The following is a 24,083-nucleotide window of genomic DNA, read 5'->3' as shown; positions in this document are numbered from 1 at the left end:
AATATAAATGTACTGTAGTAAATACTGTCCTTTGCTATCGTAATCGGAGATTACTAGCATTTGTTATTATCATTTGTTAAATTTAATTCCCAGAATAAAGTGCAATGAAAGTCTGTAAAATCGTTTTAAATTCCACTTTTTAAAAGTCAGAAAGAGCTGAGGGCGTGGAGACAGATAACAAGTGAAGAGGAGGAAAGATACAGAGAACTAGAAGTGAGAGGAAGGTAATGAGAGGGATGAAAGGATAGAAGACTGAAAGAAAGATGTTAAGATGCAAAGGAATATACGAGGGAAAGATCTAAAAAAGGGGGGTGTTGAGTATGGTGAATGATGTCTAAAATGTGAGATATTGAGAAGAGCGAGGCAGAGAAGAGATGTAAAGAAAGGAAGAAGGGAATGTGTTGAAGAAAAAAGGGAGAGTATGAAAGAGCCTTTGGCCAAACTGAATGAAGGGGTACAGGAGGAGGAGACTAACTCTTTGATGAACTTGACTATGCTTCTCTGACTATTTATCTTACTCAGGGGATGAATACTGACATTTTCACAATTTCACCTCAGACACTTACAGGTCAATAATGTATAAAACACAGTCTGATGTTTTTGAGCCACAATAGTATGCCTTTACTTTCTGCCTTCAAACTGTACAGTAAGAAAAAAAATGTTATGGACTACTGAGATGAAATAAAAATAAGAGAAACCCTCAGGGCAAACCACACACTGGACCATGAGACCTCACCAGTCTGGGAGACATTAGAGTTAAAGCTGCAGACACAGAACAACCATTCAGAGCAGCAACACAAACCACAAGGTCAAGATCAAGTTGCTGCTGTGCCCAAACCTGACCGAGACCACATCAGCACAGGGAAAGGACAGATCGTGATAAAACAGAAGCCACAGAAGCCCAACAGAGGGGGGTCATAACATTTCCAAAATGTTAACCCCACATGTATTATACCTCAAAATCTTATTGGCTGATCATACACTTTGCTAAGAAGATGCCTAGTTCCCAGAGGATGCACCTTTTTTATTTTATTGATTCCATTACCTCCCTTCCTTTCCTTTCCTTTTTATTTAACTTGTGCAGCAATCTGGGCTAGTTGGGGTGAGTGAAAAGAGGAGAGAGAAAAGCACAGCAGGCAACAAAAGAACAAGAAGAAGATTAAAGAGGACAGATTGGTGGAGAGAAGAGTGTCAGGGAGATGAACAAGAGGAAGGAGAGGGAGACCAAGAGCAGTGATCTCCAATGAGATAAGGGCCACAATTACTGACCATGTGGTGAATCATGGACTCTCTTTGAAAGAGGCTGGTTAAAGCTTCTTTTGAGACGTGTATGATGTGTTTTGTTGGTGAAGCTTTTGGGGGTGAGACCAACTGTTTAGCTAAAATGCATTTTTGTAATGCTGACTGAAGAGTTCTGAAAATATAGTTTTAGTATTGACCAATGCTTGTCAGCAATTTAAAAATACTGTATTATCAGATGTCTCCAAGAGCAATTAAGATTTAAAAGTAAAAAAAACTCACTCCACATTATTTTATATTTTTATGTCTCATGCTTTATATAAAATACAAAAAACATTTTCAAAGTACATTATGTTTTCAGAGAATTGACAATTGGGAGTTGATCAGAATGTGTGTATATGTAAATGTTTCCATGTTTTGCATCTTAGTGTAGTATGTTAGCATTTAGCATGTTAACTTAGCAGAACTGCATAGCACAAATGGATTAATTATATTTTTTTAACCCAATGAAAATATAATTTCAATTCAGCGTCTGAGTATGTACATAGCTACATGTACAGTATATACTCACCAAAATGTTGCAGCAATCCAATCCACTGCACTGTTGCATTCCACTGATTCTAAATACAAACCTAATATTTAGGTCAAAATAACTACTTACACTCATTTGAGTACCATAAGCTGCATTTGTTATTAAGAAAGAAACATCAGTGGTTATCTTGTACCAGTGTGGAAACAGATGTATCCACATCTGTAGATAAACAAAATGGTAGTAAACCATATTTTAAAAGTCTGCCAGTCCTCACCCCTATTACTGCACCATGCATTGGATAATAGCATCAACCACCTCTTATTGCAACCTACAGCCTAGCAGCAGCACCTTAAAATTACATTCTAACAATACAGTGTACCTGCAGCCACATCAAGCATTACTGCATCGCACACTGCAGACTAGGTTAAACTCCATATTAGCTGCAGACACTTGATTCAGGCCTAAAGGTGCATGTGCTTGTGTGTGTTTTCGACCACTTAAATAAGCGATTTTCCCATTTGATTGAATTTGTGTGTCTCTGTGTTTCCTCTCTCCACAGATACACTAAAATGAAAACAGCCACTAACATCTACATCTTCAACTTGGCTCTGGCAGACTCTTTGTTCCTGGCTACTTTACCTTTCCAGGTAAGAATTTATCCACATACGAGAAGATTTTTTTTGTTTACATCTGTTATTTCTACTGTACCTCAACATTTTTCAAATATGGGGATGGCTTGTAAAAAACAGACAGCACACCTAATGTCACTTCCAAATGCAGTTCCTGTTCAAGATCACCCAAAAAACATCGCCAAACCACCTAAGAACTGTGTGCACTGTCTAACATAGAGTGCTTTCAAGGATTCCAGGGGTCTAGATAATTTTGAAAAACAATATTCATGTTAATTAAACTAAAGAGAAAGTACAAATTCATTACACATGTGTAGTTGATGCAATAAAGAAACAATACTGAAAAACTGTAAATCCAGTTTCCTAGGCAGTGAACATAAAGCACTTTATCAGTCACTGGTTGGTGTAACAGATTTGCGCTTCACTGCACCGATGTGTTTCCACTTCATTGAATAAATTACGGGTGCTAAGTCACTCTTCACAGGAGATGGAGTTCTCTGTTTTGCCTCCAGCTGTACTTCTATGTTTATCTTTTGATTTCTGGATGGTTCCAGGGCACTGATGTGTTTTTAGGCTTCTGGCCATTCGGGAACGCTCTGTGCAAGGCGGTGGTGTCTATCGACTACTACAACATGTTCACCAGCACCTTCACCCTAACAGTGATGAGTATGGACAGATATGTGGCTGTCTGCCACCCTGTCAAAGCACTGGATATGAGGACCCCTCACAAGGCTAAGGTAAAAGCTTTTCATTTCAAGCCGATATACTCACCTTTTCTAAACCGTCATGCCCCCTTTGCTCCGCCTGAAACGGCAGCTGACATCAGATCAGATGTCAACAGTCGCTTGAACTCACTTCAGGCATTGCTGTTATAAGGCGAGTCAGGTCCAAATCCTTTAAACAGACTTTGTGTGCTGTTGTTGTGTAGAAAAACTGAAACAAAGACATGGTTCTTTTACATCAAGAGGATCACACACACTGGCAGTCTCTTTTACCAGTGTTTTTAATGTTCAGCTAAATCAAAGTGTCAGAGCTTGCGTGGATTGTAGCCTCATTGTAGAATAAGTTAGTGTGTTTGCATCTGCAAGAGAAATGAATTGGTTTTAAGACTGCAGAAAGGTAAATTATAAATAAACATTATGTTATGTAATAAAATAACTGATCATCTGTTAGCAAAACAGAGGTAATGGTATTGCACTTCCCTACAAGACCCCCAAGTATGGGGTCTGTTTAGATTGCTGTGCGCTGTAGATGCTGCTGTAAATTGTATAAAAAATATTTCTCCTATTACCTCAACTTTGACAAAGAAAGTGTGGAATGAAATATATCATAACTTTGGTTAGTTTTGATCATTTTATTCATTGTTTGTGAGTTAAATGCTGATTGTGTCTTACAAAACTAAAAGCAAAATAATTCACCATTGTGTTATCATGTCTTTAGGTTGTGAATATTTGCGTGTGGGTGTTGGCTTCAGCCTTTGGCATCCCAGCCATGGTCATGGGAAATGTGGAAGAGGAAAAAGAGCATAACAGTAAGTACACACGCACACACTCACACACACACACACACACACACACACGCACACACACACACACACACACACACACACACGCAAGTCTTTTTATTTTTGGTTTATAATATTTCACCCACTCTTTACTCTTTACTCTCACTCTTTTTAAGTTTAGAGATATTTTAGCCTACAATCATGAGCTAAAGCTTTGGCACTAATTTTATGCAGAATACCTCAAGTTGTGTCAACTTCGAGCTCTAATAATGCAAGAATGTATCCCCATCAGTCAGGAATGAACAGAGAGCATTGAGTGTATTGCAACAGTCATACGAAATGTTGGCTCTTCGCTTAAATTCCATTAAATTACAAATAAACATTTTGTAAAGCTGCAAAATTTGGAACTCAAAATTTGTGTCATTGTCAAAACTTTTTGACCAAGACTTGCTTAACCTTTGTTGCACAAGAAGTATGTTTGCGCTCTACTCACAAAAATAAAATAAAGTTCCGATCCAGGGACACTGAATTTGTAATAGAGCATCACTCTACTTTTGCAAGTATTATGAATATCACACAGTGTGAATTTGAATTCCTGATTAATATGCAACATTAAATATGCAACAGCTGCTGAAAACTGTGGGTGTAAAAAAAATAGCTTCAAGGTATATTTCAAAAGATTGCTTGTGGAAGTCTGATGCAAGACAACCCAGTTGTTGTCCTAGTTTTTAAGCTTTTATTACACAGCATCTGACATGGGCTCAATATGCTTAGCTGTCCAATGCTCCCTTTCCCTTTCAGCAAGTGCAAAAAGAAAAACAATGTATCATTGTTTAAAGCTGAATTTTAAGCAGTCATTTTATGTGATCCATGTGCTTTGATTGAGCAATGACGGTTAAAAGTTGAATTTTTCTAAATCAAATAACATAATAAAAAGTGACATCATTAAAAATATGCATGACTGAGATTAACTGATTTAGGAAAACACTAATTAATTCAGCCAGCTGGATCCAGTCAGTTCAAAATAATAAATTAGAGCTATTCACTTTCATAAGAAACAATTTAGAACCATAACATGTTAAACCTGACTCTACAGTTGTGCTAAAAGTTGACATAACACAATTTCTCATTCTAAGGAGATAATACATTGGACAAAACATTTAGGTTTGACTTATTTTACATTTAGTCATTAAGCAGATGCTTTTATCCAAAGTGATTTACAAATGAGATACAGAGTAAGCGTAAGGAGGTCTTGCATATGGACCCCTTCTAGAAGTAGGCCACAGATGTCCAACATGGAGAGCATCGATCTTACCACTACACTATCCAGCCACGTTATGTAATCATGGTTTCCTTCATGTTGTGTGACTACAGTATCTAGATTCCTATGAAATTTTCAGCCCCATCTGAGTCTGAGATAATAGAGAAATCATCAAATTGTTAATGTTATGTGTGGTTTTAAACTTGTAGTTATGAATAAATACACATAATTATATAGTGACCAAACTGCATTTGGTAATGCGACATCAGACTTTTCTGCCCACAATGATCTCTTTGCACCTAACAGAAATTATATTACATATTAGAGAGCATGACACATTATTTTATTATATCAATTTCAATTTAATTTAGTTATATAGCATCAAATCACAAAACGCAACACAAATCATCTCAGGACACTTTAAATTGTAAAGTTAAGAGCTTATAGAATTATATAGGAAACACAACAAATCCCCCCTTAGCAGCAGGAGGCAACAGTGGAGATGACAAACTCCCTTTCAAGAAGAAACCTCCATGTGCTTAAAAGATAAAATATTAATAATAATTAATAATGACACTATCACTTTCCCTGCTTAACAGTATTTTTAATGTTGCTTATTCAGTTCCATTCATACAAACCACACAAGGATCTTTAGAGAGCATGACTTGAAGTTTAATAATTGAATCTAGCCTGGCTTTAGTGCTCCCTTCAGGATACACGCTGAACTCTATCTCGTCTAATTACATGTCCATCAATCACGTGTTCAAGCTCTCCATGCAGGTTCACCTCCTCCAGGCTGCTGATTCTCCACAGCATGAGCAGTTTGATCAACCAGTAATTAATTCCAAATGTTCACATACTTTTTTACTATGAGGACCTTAAATTGAGATGACTTTTGTTGTGATTCGGTGCTATGTAAATAAAGTGAAATGAATTGAATTCTGATTTGATTGAGCTTTGAACAAAGTATGTTAGCATATGGAAAATGTGCTGTAAAACTATAGTAGTAGTGTTTTGCAGGGGACTGTCTCTGACTGAGTACGGAGTCTCACTGAATCACTGAATGCATTTTGTGTGATAGCAATGAAAAGTGATTCACAGTTTGCTCCACATAGAGATTTCTGTTTTGCTGACTGTGTGAAGAGTTTTGACACAGTCAAGAAACATCACAGATTGTATCTGTATGGAGACAGAAAAGATGCTTTCTGACTGATATGTGGGCACTATAATCACGAGCGGTGAGTATCTGCAGCCTTTGTCCTGCACATCTGCTCTCGTAAAAAAGCTTTCACCTTTCACGTGAAAGAGGTGAAACGCAGCCAAGAAAATTATGGAAGTACAGTCACCGCTAAAAAGCATCTTTCCGATAGTGGGTATACACTTAGTGAAGAGAAGGTGCCTTACACTTTTGATGGTTATCAAGGCAAAATAGAGTATATAGTAATGTCTCCCAGTGTATTGGGTTCCAAACATTATGTATAAATTGTAGCTTTTCTCATATCTGAATAAGGCCACAAAGAGGAGAGCTGAGGCAGGTAATGTTAAGCAGTTCTGTATATTAAAAGAGATACATCTATATGTGAAGATCTGCAAAGCTGGTGGAGCTACCTGCTGGAATCTCCCCCAATTTAGAATTTTTCAAAAGTGTGTTTTAAAAGTTTGACTCTATCACATCTCCCTCGCTGTCTTTTCATCTCAGTCTATTTGATGCCTGATAACACCTGATGGATTACAGCAGCTTCCTTCTCGTTCTGAAATAGACTCGTTTCATTTCTCTTCTTATAGCTGCTTATCAGTTTCTGCTGAGTGGCCCCAGCTGGGTCCTTCTTTATACACTGTGTGTGAGGATGTGCGTGTGTATTTGGTGCCACAAATCATCTTGCTCAGGCATTCACATATTTCAGTAAAGGACACACACACACACACACACACACACACACACAGATTTATAGTGTAATATTAATGGAAAGGTCCTGCAGTGGAACTGATTCTGCTCTACATATATTAAGCGGTGTGCGTGTGTGTTTCGCATTTGCCTTATAGGGCTGTGTGAGAGGTTGTGTGTGCAAGTGTGATATGATTGTGTTGGCAGCCTTGGATAACTTGACAAACTTGCCGGTGCAGTTTGCAGCTCACAGATGGCAGCTCTCCGCCTAAAAGGGCCAAAAAATTCTGCTTATTATCTCTGGTAACAGGTGCACAAAGATTTTCATATGACCTTAAAGGGAAGATACTGGACACTTATACTCCCACAAAGCATAAAATGACCAAAATATGCCATCAGGAGGTAAACAAATGTTAATCAGTGCTAGGAGTTTCTTCAACAGCTACAGATTTATGGGTAGTAAAACTTCTTTTGTTTAGTTCTTTTTTCATGCAGTTTAAAAATCCTGTCTGCTTGTAGCTCACTAATTTTTGTTATGACAGAGTGACTTTATGTTTATGACTTGTTTAGCTCATGCTAGAAAGGAGAGAACACGTTTAATGTTGTAATTCCTATTACTGTTGTAATTCCAAAGACATCAAAATATAGTCTGTTGTTTTAAACCAAGTGGTTGATATTTAAAATAGAATAGTTTCATTTTAATTTTGCTATAGTGCAGTACTGTATATCTGTTTATAGCAAAATGTTGAAATGTTGAAAAGTTGAAAAATATTACATTATACATTTTTTACATTTGGTTTGTTTGTTTTTCAAACCGAGGAATTGAAATATCGTTCCTGTACAAACAGACAAACTGCAACAGGCTGTCTGTGGGAGTCTACAGGCAAATCATAGAGCCAATCAGTGATGACATTTCTTGATATACAAAGAGAGAAATGGGTTTAATAAAATAAAATCAGCGCTGAAGTCAGTGTGATGTGGGGATAATTGTATGAGCTTCATTAATAACTAAACTGAGTGTGCATTTAAGTGAGCTCAGCTCTTCTTTGTATTGAATTGTAATCTGTTTAGCAGGCTTGGATACATTTTGGCACCAAGATATAGATATATACATTTTTGTCACTAGGAGTACAGAAATGTTAGAGGTAGAGGCATAAAGGTCTTAAAATATACTAAGCTACAGGGATCACAGCTCCATATATGAAGGCAAGTGTCCCTCATATACCACCTTTTGTGTAGCACCTATTTCTGATGGTTAAATGGTCAAAAATGCTGACGTCATCTGTGCAAAAAAAACAACTTGATTAGGCTTAGGCACAAAGAGAGAAAAAGTGTCAATTTATGGGGCTTAAAATAGCTGCTTGCTTAACTTTACATGATGTTTGTCAATGACAAACATGATGCTTGTAATGAGTCACACTGATCATGTTATTAGTTACGCTAACAGTGTAGAACAGATAGTTGTTGTGTCCTGTGGGAAAGTGCTGTGTTGTAATGTAATGTCGACTTATTCTTTCTAATTACTAACCTAATGAAAATAATGACCCAGTAAGTACCCAGTGATGTTTTGGAGCAATGGAGATTCAATAGAGGAGGGTTCTTATGAGTGGGACCTTGATTCAGCGATGCTTGAACGTGAAGGCAAACAAATTCAGGTGTATTGCCGCACAAAGCGGACACAAAGGCAATCCAGACAAAATACCAAAGTGGTAAAACATCCTCTCAGTTTGAATACCTGGAGTCTAGACAACATTGATTTCAAGTAACTGCAGATAAAATGGCATAACTGAAGAAGTTGAAGACTGCCAGAGCACAGAGAGGGAATGGAACAGCTGTACTTAGAAAAGAACATGTTTGTTAATGCTGAACAAAAAGACAGTCACTGACTGAAAAAGCCATACGCACAGCCAGACATGTGCCTACACTAGTGCAGTTATTAACAGGACAATTGTGCAGTTATATCAAGTAATATGTTGTAGCTAGCAGGGGAACAGGAGGTCTTAGTGGTTAGATATTGATCCAGCCTCAGCTTGCAGCTACAGCCTAATCCTATAAGCATTGTTATTAGTCTACTCTACAGCAGAGCTGGATCGGAGTTTTCTCTGCTCTTCGCTAGAGCTGCCTTTTCTGTTTATCTCTGGTTTGTTCACATTTACATTTACTTATCTGGATATTTCTTTCGTTTTCTCTTCTCCCAGTTTTTCTTTCTTTCTTTCTTCATTCTCTCTTTCTCTTGATTCATTTCTGATTTATTCAGTTTTTACATGATTCTTGTCTCTTTTTCAATTTCCATCACCTCATTCTCATTTTCTTTATTTCATGTTCTTTTCTTCACCGTTTTACATCTCATTATTTTTTTTTTCATTACTACAAAGTACATGTCCATTGATTTCATTCACACGTTTTTCTCATTTGTTTCATTTCCTTCCACATTTTCTTCATTCTCTTTTGTAACATCTCAGGTTCATCCTTTTAACTCATTCTCAACTCAGTGATTCTTATGTATTTCTTGTTAGCTTTATTTCAGTTATGTCATTCACATTTCCTGTTGTTTCAGTTTGTTCTAGTCATTTCCATTTCCCTTTCTATTTGTGTTTCATTTCATCTACATTTCTCCTATTTCATTCATCTTGCTCATCTCATATTCTCATTTCTTAAAATCTTAATTTTCATTTCATTACATTTTTTCTCAAGCATTTTTTTACATATTGTTTTCATCTAATTTATTTATTTACATCATCTCTTTGCCTCTTCTCTTTGCCTTCTGGCTGCTTCTGTCTCTACTTGAACCTTCATCTCAAATCGTTTTTGTGTCTATCATCTTCATCCCTGTATTGCCTCCATGCATTTGCTTTATGTGTGATTACATTTGTTGGCCCTGTCCCATAGCTTTTTTTTTATCTGTGTTCTCGTGTGACCAAAATGGCATTCAGGGATACTTTTATTCTTCTCCTCTCCTCTTCCTGTCTCCTCTAAAACAGGGAGGGGAGAGAGTGGCGTCATAGCTTGACAGCTGCAGGGAAAGTCACGCACGCCGCTCTCAGTAATTGGGGTCAAAAGCCTTGCCCAAGGACACAGTGGCAGGAAGGAGGCTATAATCAGCAGCCACCCTGCTGTCACTAATAGATGCTCTGACTAATTCATCCAGAAGAGTAGGAAATGTGTTAAAGTATATTTCCTGGCAGCTTGCTTGTGCTGCTAGAGAGATTTGTGTAATGCTGCAGTACAACACAGAGGCTACACTGTAAAAACAGGCAGCTTTGATAAATGTATTTTCTTACATGTGAAGGATTTTGGATTTTTACCCTGTAAAAAATTTAAGACCAAAACAAACAAAATCATGTTCCTCACTCACTTATAACAATTAATCAGCATGTACACCATCTAAAATTTCAAACTAGTATTTGTTATTTGGTTAGTGTTAACTGTGAAAATATAGACACAGTGCAAAGACACTGCACTTAGAAAAGTCTGGTCAGCTGGCGTTATGAGCTGGGTTGCCAAGAAAAAGCTCTCCTAAGGCTGGAGAGGCATAACATTCCCTTCCATAAATGTAGACTATTTGATTTAGAGCCACTGAAGCTCAGGTGATGGTGTAGAGACTTCATATGGGGCTAACTGAGTATTTTACATTGAAATGGGAACAATTTGACACAAATGTGTTTTTTCAATGTAGTGCACTTAAAACAACTATTTTTTAAGACCAAATGTGAAAAAGAGTAGCTTAATGACACTTCTATGAAGTATAATGAAATTACATTCATTACAGATTTAGACAATAACTTGCAGGTTATTTGTTAATCACATTTTAGCTGTTTAGACATGACACAATATAAAACAAAATATAAAACCAGTGGAGATTTTTAGATACTATAAGCAAAAGTACCTAAATTCATTCAAGGCATTCTGACTGTTAAAAGACAGTCAGGCCATTAAATTTGAAAATGAAATGAGAATAGGTCGTTTGGAAAGTAATAGACATTAAAAGATTAACAGCAGAACACACTTCGCTTAAAATAGTTCATATCTTTAAAGTACTTTATAAGAGCTGTTAGCAATGTTTCATTTTTATTGCAGGCTTCTGAGTATGACTTAAAAACCTCTCCCATGTCCATTAGGAGAACCTCATCAGTTGCCTGTCGTCATCAGTCATGATCTGAGCACATTCACTGGTAATCTAACAGTGCTATCGTGGATTGATATTTCATTTCAGCATTCCCTTGTGGTGCTCAAGGAAAAAAAAAAGAAACAAGATTATAAGGCTTTAATCTGTGTGTGCTGCATAAAGGTGTAACACAGAGTTAGATGTGGGTGTTGGCTGGGTTGAAAGTTGTCTTTCTACAGACCAACCTCATAATTCACTCACCCACAGCAGCGCCCATGTTTGTGTAGCAGGTGTATTAATGTGTTTTATATTTCACCAAGTATCCATCCACTGTGTCTGGACAATGGTATTTGATTCTCCATGTATGTATTATTATGTGCACAGTATATGTGATTTTTATTTTGAGGAATTTTTTATTTTATTTCTATCATAGAGCCTTGATGAGAGGAAATAAATCTAACAGTTGGCAAGACAGCAGTTGTGCTGTTTTCACATATTCACAACACCACGCAGGTTATTTTTCGGCCCACAGACGAAGTGTAAGTGCAGGCCGGCTACATTTGCATATTAACAGAAAGCAGCTCTATAGTAAAATGTCATCTGGGCTATAAAGCTTACCAATGCATTATGTGATCCAGGAGTGATCAGAGCCAGTGTGCAGTGAGGAGACCTAAGAAAAGCATAACCATTAGCATTCCTTATGCTACAGTGTTTTCAGAAATCCACCTGTCAGAACCAGCAGTTTGAATCTCTGAAGTCACTGACACAAGACATTGTTAAAATCATGGAGGAAGCTTATGTGAATAGAATATGCAAATGTGGTTGTGCATGTAACAACATGATCCTTTAGTCCTTTAGTCTTTTAGTCCATGATCCTGCTTGTTGTATTAAAGCTTTTGCATTTTTGTTTTATTGCCTGCATGTGACTGGGCTTGTTACGGATTTGATCTCTTTGCTAATTCTTTTCCTGAGTTGTCATGTCTGCTCTGTGATCTAGTGTGTGGATCTCTGGGGCTGTATTTATTTATGTTGTACTTTTACTTTCAGGAAGGAGCAGGACTACTTGTGACCTCACTCTTTTATGATGCTCAGATCTGAAAACCACAAAACAGCCTTTTTCTGACAGCTCAGCTTATTTAGACAATAACAGTGAAATCAACACCAGATTTCTAGAGAAGTCTTTATGTTTATCGGCAAGACATAAGTAACAGAAGATATTGTAACAAAACAAAAAGCTTTACTTGAAGGTTTTATTTTAATTATTACAATAGGTTGGCATGACATTAATTTGTCTTCACTCTCAACACTTTGATCAAAAGTTGCAGTGTCCTCCCTGAACCTCAACTTGTGTTGGGGTTCAGCGTCTGTGACAGCCCTAAATTAGTTGCATCTTCCCTGTCATTGAAAACATGAAATTCTGTGTACACAACTTTGTTCTTCTTCTTTATGGACCAGTTGCATCTCTCTCTTTGAATGCCATCACCTGGCATTTCTTACAGTAACCAGTTAGGACACCTCTAGAGCTCTTCTATATTTTGGCAGGGAGAGGGGTGATTTCGTACTACTTTACTCATGGCACTGCCTACATTTTGCTGCTGTTGTCCATTCAAGTAAGTATCAGTGCTATCCTGTGGTTCTGCATTTGAATTTTACGCCTCCTAAAACCATGACAACAGCGGTTGGTACAGCTTTTAGGACTTTTAAAACTAAATAGCAATCATAGCAAATGTGACAGCACAGTATACTCTGTTACAGACAACAGTCAAATCAGTAAACAAAGCCATCAGGGTTTAGGCAAATTCTACATCTGTGTTCTGTTGTTTTAGCAAATCTGATCCTTTTGTTCTGCAGCTAACCAGATATGATAAGAGCAGATTATTAGTTGTGCATTTAGTTTATTTGCAGTAATAAAACAGAGAAGAGCAATTTTGCAAAAAAAGTGATAATTTATGATGAAAGAAAACTGTAGCAAAAGAGATGATAACGTAATAGAGTAGGAGTACTCCCAACACACTCAGGCCCCTGGAAGTCATACACTCGCCTTTATATTTTGCCTGAAGTAATACTGTGAGATGAGCTGTAAACATAAAAATGTCATATAAAAACATACACACATGCACACACTAACAGAGCCACATTTACCACAGCCTACGTGCCATCATGAAGCTGCTGCAGTTAAAACCCTAATTAATGACGTTTAGCCATTTCACTTTGTGCACACGAGCTCCGTGACAGAAGGAAGCAGAGTGAACCATGAAGGCTGACGGAGACTTGAGGCATAATGTATTCATAATGTCCACAAGAGACAGACATCAACCATCTTTGTGGATGGTTATTATAACCATGACGACAAACATTCAGTACCATGACAACAACATTCTGATAAGCCAATTACTGGTAAGGGCGCTAATTCATGAGTCATACCACAGGGTAGAGACATTTCTGGTTAGGTTGAAGCTCTGGTTGGAAAGTACATTTAGCAACAATCACCATGTTAAAACTGGAACCCAGACACTTGAAATTTGTTTTACTTTAGTTACAATAACTACTAGGTATGAAGTCATACAGTGGTCTATATGAGCTGATACTCTGGAGGCAGGAAGCATGAAAAAAATATCTTAAATGTGTCTGTTTGAAACACTTGCTTAACTGTAAAGTAAACGTACTAAGAATCTCTGAGTTGGAAGAGAAGCAGGTTCATTGAGCTAGATCTGGAGCCGTAAGGTTTCAGTGCAAAAGTGAGTAAACTCAGCTCAGCTACTGTCAGTCATTTATCAACCGGGAGTTAAAGAAGCTGATCCAGACACAGCTGGAGGCCACTTTATATGTGGCATATGTCAGCTAACCCTAATCCAAACATCCACATACAAACCCACATTAAGGTTGTCTCTTCTGTCTCTGTCTGTGTTGTTTTTGTTTCGCTGTATTTTTGACACCGCAATTATTCATTTTGGTTTATCAGAATTCTGTTGTCATGGTATTGGGCATTTAAATCAGCCACCTCTGCTCTAAACCTAAACTATAATATGTCCTTTTCTTTTTGTTAAAGCATGAAAATGGGGAGAGAAAATACAAAATATGAAATTTAATTAACAAACCTGGCATGTTTTTAAAGCTCATAATTCTCCTCAGATGTTCAGATAATTAGCCATATGTTAACTGTGTAGTGATTGAAATGGCAAATCCAAAAGATTGGACCAAACTAAACTGACATCATATTTGGCACATATCTCCTAATGACTGACAGAATTTTCCTCTGCAACAACAGATCTAATGTAATATCTCAAAATGGAAACAGTTCATTAGTACAGATACTGTTCAGGTATTCATGATTTCCAGAGGAGGAATCCTAATGAGTTTGTTGATCCTTTTAAAAGAAACATTAAATTCTTTTTGCTTTTTAGTAGATTTTGTAGCTTCATACTTGATGCTATTTGTAATCTTCAGGATGACCTGAAGGGGCATGGTGTAGCAGAGTATAACAGAGCAGGGAGAAGGAGGGCCAGCCAGAGGACAGTGGACCGATTTCAAGTCTCATGCTGTCACAAGCTTGAAAAAGTTACATATTGTGGCTTTAACTTTTCAGTCATTGACATCATCTAAAAAAAAAAAAAAAAATATTTTATTTATTTATAAATTCTTTAGTAAATGACCAAATACTAAACTGATAACCACAGTAAACATTACTTAAAGATTCAATTTATTATTTACATTTTGAGCTTTCTACTAATCTGGTATTGAACTAAAATATTAAACAAAGCCCCATACTTTTTGTCAACTTAACAAATTATTGTCATTAAGATGCCAAAGAAAGAGGTAACGTTCACACGTTCCCTGACCTCAAACATTGTCTGTCAAATTACTCAATATTCTCTAAATACGATTATCTAAATATGTGCACAGATAAATGGGCCTTGTACCATTTGGAATAAGCCTTAATTATGTTTTTTCTTTTTCCTTTCCCTTCAACGGAGGTGTTTGCGTTGCTGATCCCCAGTGCTGAGTTGTGCTTTAAAGGTTGATGAAAGTGTGATCAACAAAGCAAAGTAATGACACATTACATCATGTAATTTCACATATCATTTCTTTATCAGTGGCCCATGCAAATAAAGACATCAATATCTGAGCTGACATTAATGAACCATGGTGAAGGTAATTATACATGACTGCAGTAGTGGAATTGGAATTCATTCTATTGTGTTTTCATTGAGTAGGGCTTGTTTCTTGTCAGAAGATTGAGTTGTTTTATGGTGGTAAAATATCAAAAGCAGCATTGACTCTCAGGACTGAGCAGCTACTACGATGGCTGTTCAACGGAGGTAACAAAACAGCTTTCACGTGTGGTTGATGTGCAGTCTTGTTTTCCGAAACCACCCTAGAAAAAAAGCCAGCTGGTAAAAGCAAAAACCAATCAACACATGTATGTAACAATTCTTTTTTCTGGAAACAAATAAATGAATAGAAAATTATTGGGACGAGGAAGGACCTAGTGAGTAAAGAGGGACTCATAATAAGGGTGGAGAATAAAAATGAAAGATTAACATTGAGGGACCGTGTGAAGAAAAACCAAGAAGGAAATGAGCAGATAGAAGGAAGTGATTAGAGTGGAAGTACAGGGGAGAGATACATGGTTGTCCAAAACAGAGGTTTGGTTTGGCTTAAATAAAGCATTCCCTTACTATTACTTGACAATAACACAATATGTCACATATCATCCCCACGATTGATCGTGACATTGGACTCCAAGTCCAGTTTCCTGCAGGAAAGTCCTGTTCTTCGTTGATCCACCTACCCCCATTCATCCCAGGCCTAATGTTTTCTTTGAGACTTTGTGCCTCTAAATATTATGTGACCATGTCATATATATTAGAGCCATCAGACATTGCCCAGCTATAATTAATCTCTGTTGGTTGTTTTAAGTTGCAGGTACCTTTGCTGTCTGATCTGACAGCAGGACAGGCTCAGCAAGAGACAAAACAATGGGGTTCGGCAGAGGAATTTTCAAACTAAGAAGGAAAATCTGAACCAGGGTTGAAAAAAATAGGACAAATCAAGTGAAAAAAGGTGAAGCAGGCAGCAAAAATTAGAGAACAGAATATATAGATGATCCAAGAGAAAAGGAGGGGAGAAATGAGAGGAAGGCAAAATGCAATCGAGGGGAGAGAAGTGATAAATGAGAAGCAGAGCAAGTGGAAAATCAGCTGTGAAATGGAAACCAAGATGGGACATTTATCTCTGGTTTTATATGAAAGAAAGAAGGGAAGTTTGAGTGAAACGGACTCAACTGATAGTACGAAGAGGCAGAAAAAATAATATTAAAGTGTTAAAAAACACAAGCAAAATGTAGAGTTGTCATCGATTCATCAGTCACTTTTTCAAGTCATCAGTTTGTTGGGACGAGGACTACATTTGTCTTTTAAATAAACAGACATTTAGGTTCTACAGAGTTCTTTTATATTATATTTATTTACAGTAAGTGCTTTAAGAGGCAGGTTCTTCTCACACTGCTTCCTCTAAGCTGCGCGATCACTTCTCTCTGCAGCTATTTTTTTGTCCTGTCACAGTGAAACTCTGAGCAACTTATTTGTGTGTCAATCACATTCCTTATGAGTCATTTAATAAGTTGTGGTCCTCTGGACTGGTTTATTTATTTATTTTAATATTTATTGCAGCTCTGGCAACTCTTGTTGTTTAGATGAAACTCAGGTGGCAAGAGGTAACTGGAAACATCATCAAGACAGTAGCTATTGGTGACAGATACTGCTGAGCCAAATTAGGGTTGTACTTTACTAATTTTTAACAGCCAATCTATTCATATAATACTTAAAGAAAACTGGAGTTGTGATTTAAACACTGCTATTATCTATTATCACAGCCTCTTCCAACATAAGCATGTTAACTCATTTACTCTTCATCAACGAATTTAATGTTATTGTAAATACTTATTTTTTACATTGGGGAGGCTGAAAATAGAATAGTGAATTGTTGGAGACAAGAGGAAGTAAAAGTCATCCTCTGACATTTCAAAAGGTGAGATATTGCAAAACAGTCATTGAGTGATTGCTGCTAACAGCTAGTGAGAGATTGCAGCTTGACCTTTTCTCATGCAACGTTCAGAGCTGCAGAAAAGCTTTAATGGAGCAGCAACAAATCCTGTCTCTGAGATTTCCACCTATCAGACAGCAGCTCCTCAGAGAGTTGAGAGTTGAAGAATTTCATGTCTTCTGTCATAATAATGAGGAGTGCACATAGTGAACATATTGATGTGTGTGTGTGTGTGTGTGTTTACGTGGCAGAATGTGTGTGCATGATTGCAGCAAGCAGTTGGGGTAAATGATTTAAATTGCCATTGATCAAAAGACAGCATCTCAGAGGACTCCATCAAGTGGCTACTTCCTGTCAAAACATAATAATCCCAGGGAACGTGTTTGTGTACTCACAGTATGTGTGGATATGTGTGGATTCAAATCTGTGAAGCATTAACAAATATTATTTACAGAGTGGTGATTAAACATTATGTTGTCATAAACAGTATAAGACAGATTATCACACCTATTTTATGTTTTTACTATTTGGATATTTCTACAGTGTACCTAGGTAAATTATAGAGACATCCAGAGTTCCTCTAATGTTTGTAAGTCTAATGTAATTAATATCTAACTAATCAGTCAAATGTTTGTTGGATTTAATGCAGTTATGATTATATGTATGACACACCTATAAATAAGTAGTCTGCTATTGGACTAGGGTGGGCAGTTTGAAATGTTGAAACAGGTTCAGTTTAGTTTCTGGTGTGTCCATAAATGTTCATATAGGCTGCTTTTTGGGAGTTGAAGCTGTCATTGCAGTCTTAACTAGAATCACATAGAGCTCGGGACAGAATTACTTGTAAACTGCTACATGACTGTTTGGATGCAAACAATCCCAGTATTTCTACTGTAGTCATCTTTTACTTTCCATGGGTTTCATGGTCAAATAGTGCACATTACACAAAAAGAGTCGTTTTGCGGCCTTTGAAACTGTGCTGACTCTACTTCACACCCATCCCCAGTGACACTTTGTGATTAGCTCTAGACCCTGCCCCAATAGTGACCTTTTGATTGCCAGTGGGCTATTGATTTTCACATCCAATAGTTGTCTCTTTTCCCACACAGGTTTATGTTTGTGTCATCAAAGTACTTCTAATACACAGGTGAACATGCACCTGATGTAAACAAAAATGCAAGTCTTGCATGAGGAATACACAAGACTTGGGTTCTGCTAATTTTAGGAAATTGCTGTAAATAAACTGTAAACAGAAACATATTTTATGTAACGGCTGAGTCTAATTCAAAATGTTTAGTCTAACTATGTTCATGATGGTGAGACATGTGCTCTTGGCTTGCCTCTCTCATGATTTTAGTAATTTTGTGTCATTTCTGACTTCAGGGATCTTAGTTATTTATTATTTAAATGGCAATTTTACACCACTGGAAGTACGATAATGCTAAGAGTCAGTGAATTTTCTCAGTCGCCCAGATAAGGTTAAGAGCAACATTGTATAACATTAATTGTGTGATGGTTATAATGAGGCTGTATAACAATTGGTTATGATCTCTGCAGCACTACGTCAGCAAAACAGACTTGAGCATTTCATGCCCAGAGCTAGACACTTCCTCTGTCCTGGCCTACATTACCTTTTGCACAGATAATGTTCTCATCATAAAACTATTTAAGGTCTATCTAACCAGAAGCAGCAAAACTTTAAAGCTACTGTTTAGTTACTGGACTGAACTAAGTAGAATATCCAATATTAAAAGACCAGGTTGTGGTTTGATACAGAAAAACGCTTGTGTGTTTATATATGCAGCTGTTTGGGAGTTTAAGCTGTTGCTGGAGTCTGAATTTTAAAATCTTCTTGGTGCTTCATTTTCAACAGTTTCTCCCTCGGGTAGCAGAGAGGCATCCACAGCAGGTTTCATAATGCATATAAACTTCATAACTCTGTCAAACAGGTGGTTATTATTCTTGTCCTTTTACACAGCCTTTTACTGTGTTTTTGATCAATGGCAAAGTGTGGCTGTAATAGAGCCATGGCAGCAGCTTTTATTTATACTGGAGCCGCCCACACACTATAAATTCTGTGCGCTCATGGCCCTGCAACAAACAGTGGATAAAAATGGAATAATAGATCACCTTTTTTCTTTCAGCAGTTCCTATTCTCATTTGTTTCATCTGGCTTTATCTCAACTGTTTGTGCAGTTTATGTTGCACTGTGTGTGCTTGTACGTGTGTGTGTGTGTGTGTGTGTGTGTGAATATGCTGCCTTATCTTTCTATCGGTGCAAAGTTTCTGGATTTCCTTCAAAACAAAAACACTACATTTATCTTTCTTTGTAGCCATAACCACTAAGAGACACTTGTTTAGTTTGGTGGTGGTAAGGTAACATAAGAATACCACTTGGTTTTATAGCTTTATATTTCACAGATACCAATATAAATATATATTATATATATAAAGTGGGGGATTTAAGGTAGAAAATATTTATTTTATATTCAATATATTCATATCTTATGTTCCCTCATGCTTTTTAAATACAGGGGAGAACAGGCAATCATTTATTTGAAGTGTTGTTTTTGAGGGATTGGGAAATTGCATAAATTCAATAAAACACTTATTAGAGTGTTTTCTTTCGTTCTCAACAAGAATGAAGGAAGAAGAAGAAGGAAAGGTGTTCAAGATGGTGGTGAGACCAGCAATGCTGTACAGCTTAGAGAGAGTGGCATTGAAGTAAAGACAGGAGGCAGTGCTGGTTATATCCTCCGTTAACTAGCTGTATCCATCTCAAGTTACAGTGGTACTTGCTGCTCAGCAGCCACAGTTGAGGGTGAACCCACTCAGTCTGTGTCCAGAGCCAGCTGGGGTCTACTGCATGATACGGGCTATACTCTCAGAATAGATTGTTATGGACCAGAGAAAACACAAATGTTTTGCAAGGGAACGCAAAAGCTTTAACTTTATGGTAGTAGCCAATAAAAAATGTCATGTAAGTATCTCTACAAGACAAAGTGAAGCATTTAAAGATGATGTGATGTTGTTTCTCTGCATGTTATATGCTCTATAATACACAGATCCATTTATTTTGCCATATAAACATACTCAATCTTATTAAAGGTTAAATCACTAAATCACTTCTTTAGGCTCTTTCTCTTTTTGTACTTTTGTACTCATTAGCTAATCATGACAGGCTCATCAGTAAACATCACTCTTCTCATTGGGTCGAGCTGAAGAGGTTCAGTGTTTGTTAATTAGTCATTTTTTTCATTACTTTCTGAACATTAAGAGACTTTCCCTCCAGAGTCCAACAGTTACATTTTATTATTATTTTTAAATTTCTTATATATGTTAGTCTCTTAGATTTGTAAAATTGACTCTATAATTATGGTCATCATTCATTCTCTTTTTTAATGTCACCTCTGTAGGTTGAGACACATTTACCTCCATGTCATCTTACTTCCTCTCTGTTCGCTCTTACACTAACCCAACTGTTATTGTGCATAAATGCAATCAAAGAAACAGGCTCATGGTGGGCGGCTATCTGCCTCAACCGGTTGGGGTGAGTGGAAAGAGGAGAGAGAAAAGAACAGCAGGCATCAAAGACAACAACAAGCATCAAGAAAATTGGGCAAGTCAACTGGATTCTGGAGATGTACAGCTCCAGGCCGAGGATACCTGCAGAAAAGTACAGAGAGAGGGAGACAGAGAGGAGGAAACACAACTAAAAGAGAGAGAAGACACAAAGTTAATGACATGCAATGGTGGTATTTACATTGATACAGGAGAATCCTGTTTATCAGTAGAGGTCCCCCAGCAGACTAACCTATATCAGCATAACTAAGAGATGGTTCAGAGTCACCTGATCCATCTCTAACTATAAGCTTTATAAAAAAGGAAAGTTTTAAGTCTAGTCTTAAATGTATAGAGGGTGTCTGCCTCCAGAACCTGAACTGGGAGCTGGTTCCAAAGGGAAGGAGCTTGGTAGCTAAAGGCTCTGCCTCCCATTCTACATTTGGAACCACAAGTAAACCTGCAGTCTGAGAACGGAGAGTTCTGCTTGGAAGACATGGAACTATGAGGTCTTTAAGATAAGATGGAGCCTGATTATTAAGTGATTTATAAGTGAGGAGAAGAATTTTTATTTCTTTTTGTCGTCACAGCAGACGTTTTTGCTCATGTCCCGTATTTGCAAGCCAAAATATTGTATATGTACAAACACATGACACCATCATCAAGATGTGATAGACGTGAAACCTTCTTGCATAGTGAAGAACTCACTGAAGAAAAGCCATAACGTTCTTTAAAACCTACTCTACTGTTCAACCAGTCAGACACCATTACAGGAAATTCAGTTCAAATTCATGTATTTAGTCTTATATAAAAGTTCTATAACCAACAGCGTTGTTTTATAGTGTCATTAAACCTTTCCGTCTCACTTTAAGACATTTCTGAATGTCTTTAAATGGTATTATTTATTGATAATCTGTTGGCTTATCACATCTTGTGTTAACACACTAGTGTGCCACTGTGCTGGGGCTGTATTTTACTAGTTCAGCCTCCTCTTACATATTTAGAACCACATATTGTATCTTGTATGTCATTTATTTTTTCTTCTGTGCTTCTCCCCATCTTTTCTTCATTTAGGTGTTGAGTGCATTGTGGTTTTACCTGAACCAAGGAGTCACTGGGAACCTGTTTTTGGCACTTGTGTCTTCCTCTTCTCTTTCCTCATCCCTGTGGCTATTATCAGCATCTGCTACAGCCTGATGGTTAAGCGCCTGCGCAGCGTTCGCATCCTGTCCGGCTCCAAAGAAAAAGACCGCAACCTGCGACGTATCACCAGAATGGTCCTGGTTGTGGTGGCAGCATTCGTTGTCTGTTGGACACCCGTCCAGATCATGGTCCTGGCTCAGTCTCTAGGTTTCAATTTGAGTAGCTTGTTCACCCTGATCCTCGTGCACTTCTGTATTGCACTGGGCTATGTCAACAGTAGCTTGAATCCTGTGCTATATGCCTTCCTGGATGAGAACTTCAAGCGCTGTTTCCGCGAGTGCTGCCATCCATCCCCATTCCGCCTTGACACCCAGCAGTCAGGCAGGATGAGGAGCATTGCCAGGGAGGTGGCAGCAGCCTACAGCTGCAGGGCTGGAGATTGTGGGGGGCCAGGGGGAGGGACTCCTAATCCAGCATGACTAGGCGTGGAGCTCCCTTTGGTGGGGGTAGACCCACCACAGAGGGGAGAGACACAGGGAAGCAGGAGTTCCAACACAGAACTGACTCTGATTACAGCGCTCTAGCGGCACGAGCCCTCCCGCCCTCCAACTAGAAGACTGGCCTGGGGCGGGGGGGAGGGAGATGAAGAGGACGGGGATGAAAGGAAAAGAATTTAGGAATAAGGGCAGAGATTATAAACACAGACCCATAGGTTGTTTATATGGCTGGAAGAAAATTAGATACATTGTATGGGGAAGATGGCAGATGTGGATAGGTGCCAAATATGGAAAAAGTTCAACTCACCATGGATCCTGGGTTTTGGAATGGCTATATTTTGGAATAGATCCACAGACTTTAGGGAAGCTTCACGATTTACTAAGTGATCCAGCTGTCTTGCAGTGGATGTCCAGACAGAAATGTGTTATTTGTATTTTTTGGCACTTCAGAAACAACTGCCTTACTAACATATGGGATCTGCCCGCTAAGGCTGATTGCCAGTTGCTGCATTTGTAGAAAGTATGTAAATTAAAGGGGATTAACTGAAGGAGCTGCAGACACCAAATCTCTGAAATCACCATGCACTACTATGGGGCTTGTTGAAAGGGAATAAAAAATGCACCACCAGATAGCATAGAATGTCACTATCTGGTGGTATGTTCTACAGCCTCAAGACTTTCCGAGGTCAGGTTTTCTGGAAGTGTGACATGAAAAACACTATCCGTGCAGTTGATCATCAGTTGATGTTTCAACCTAAAGAAATTTCTGTCACCAGTGCTGGGAGGCAGTAGATACGGAAGGGTCCTGTGAAACATAGGCCTACACAGTAGAATTGTGCTGCTGCACCCTTACATACAAAGGATTCACAAAGTGTATTGTGATATTTGCGGCTGGACAAAGTTGCCTACTCTTGGACAGTATTCTGTATCTGTATCTGTGGACCCAGAGTGAATCACATGAATGTTACTTCTCATTTGGAACAACCGCAGAGATTGTAACCCAAAAGAAAACACTCAACAAGCAAATCAGCATTTGGGAAATGTCCTTAGGGGTATTAACCTTTTTCTTCTTTCTATGTTTTAGAACATAAAATGACTGACAGTGCCTGTTTGTTGTGGGTCCACAAATGAATTTTCAATAATCCTGTAATCAAGGGTGGCTGTATCATTTGCAGCAAGGATTTCAAAGGTTTGTCATAAACAAACTTGAACTTTGACATGGGCAAAAACACTGCATTTCAAGCACTAAGGGAACATATGATGCCTTATAAAATATCTGTTGATAAAAACATAAGACAAGTAGTCAATAATTAGTTGTTGCTTGGAAAAACAATACTCATATATTGAAACATGGCTACCACGCTTATTTACAACACAGCTGTGATTATACTACTATACACCAGAACAAAACTGTTCAGTTTAAAAGTAAATTCAGAACAGCACAACTGGAAATGCTGCATCTCATCAGGGTTATAGCTGGCCATTTGAGCCTACACGTACCGATTTCTGGTTCGGAGTCAGTACTTAATTTTTAATTACCTCTACGCATTTAGAAAGCTAAAGAACCAGCTCTCAGCCAGTATAACTGGTTCCAAAGTGGCAATTATTCTAGAAACAAGAACTGCTTATGTTAGAAGCCAGGAGTAGAATGATCATTTCTACTTAGACTTACATTCAGCGTT

At 37.8% G+C, this 24,083-nt stretch overlaps 1 protein-coding gene across 1 annotated transcript in view; it reads left to right on the top strand.

Annotated features, from left to right (window-relative positions):
* The window catches only part of oprl1 (opiate receptor-like 1), an 82,199-nt gene extending 59,812 nt beyond the window's left edge, over window positions 1-22,387 (top strand). The window contains 5 exon segments of the mRNA XM_026368403.1: window positions 2,331-2,418; window positions 2,955-3,137; window positions 3,841-3,931; window positions 21,836-22,344; window positions 22,346-22,387. Of these exon segments, the coding sequence (XP_026224188.1) occupies window positions 2,331-2,418; window positions 2,955-3,137; window positions 3,841-3,931; window positions 21,836-22,344; window positions 22,346-22,387 (913 nt within the window).
* Window positions 22,388-24,083: the final 1,696 nt, after the last annotated feature.

Source organism: Anabas testudineus, chromosome 7, assembly GCF_900324465.2.
Source record: "Anabas testudineus chromosome 7, fAnaTes1.2, whole genome shotgun sequence".
Lineage (NCBI taxonomy): Eukaryota > Metazoa > Chordata > Actinopteri > Anabantiformes > Anabantidae > Anabas > Anabas testudineus.
The sequence above is the reverse complement of the archived record's forward strand: the minus strand, read 5'-3'. Positions and strand labels throughout refer to the sequence as shown.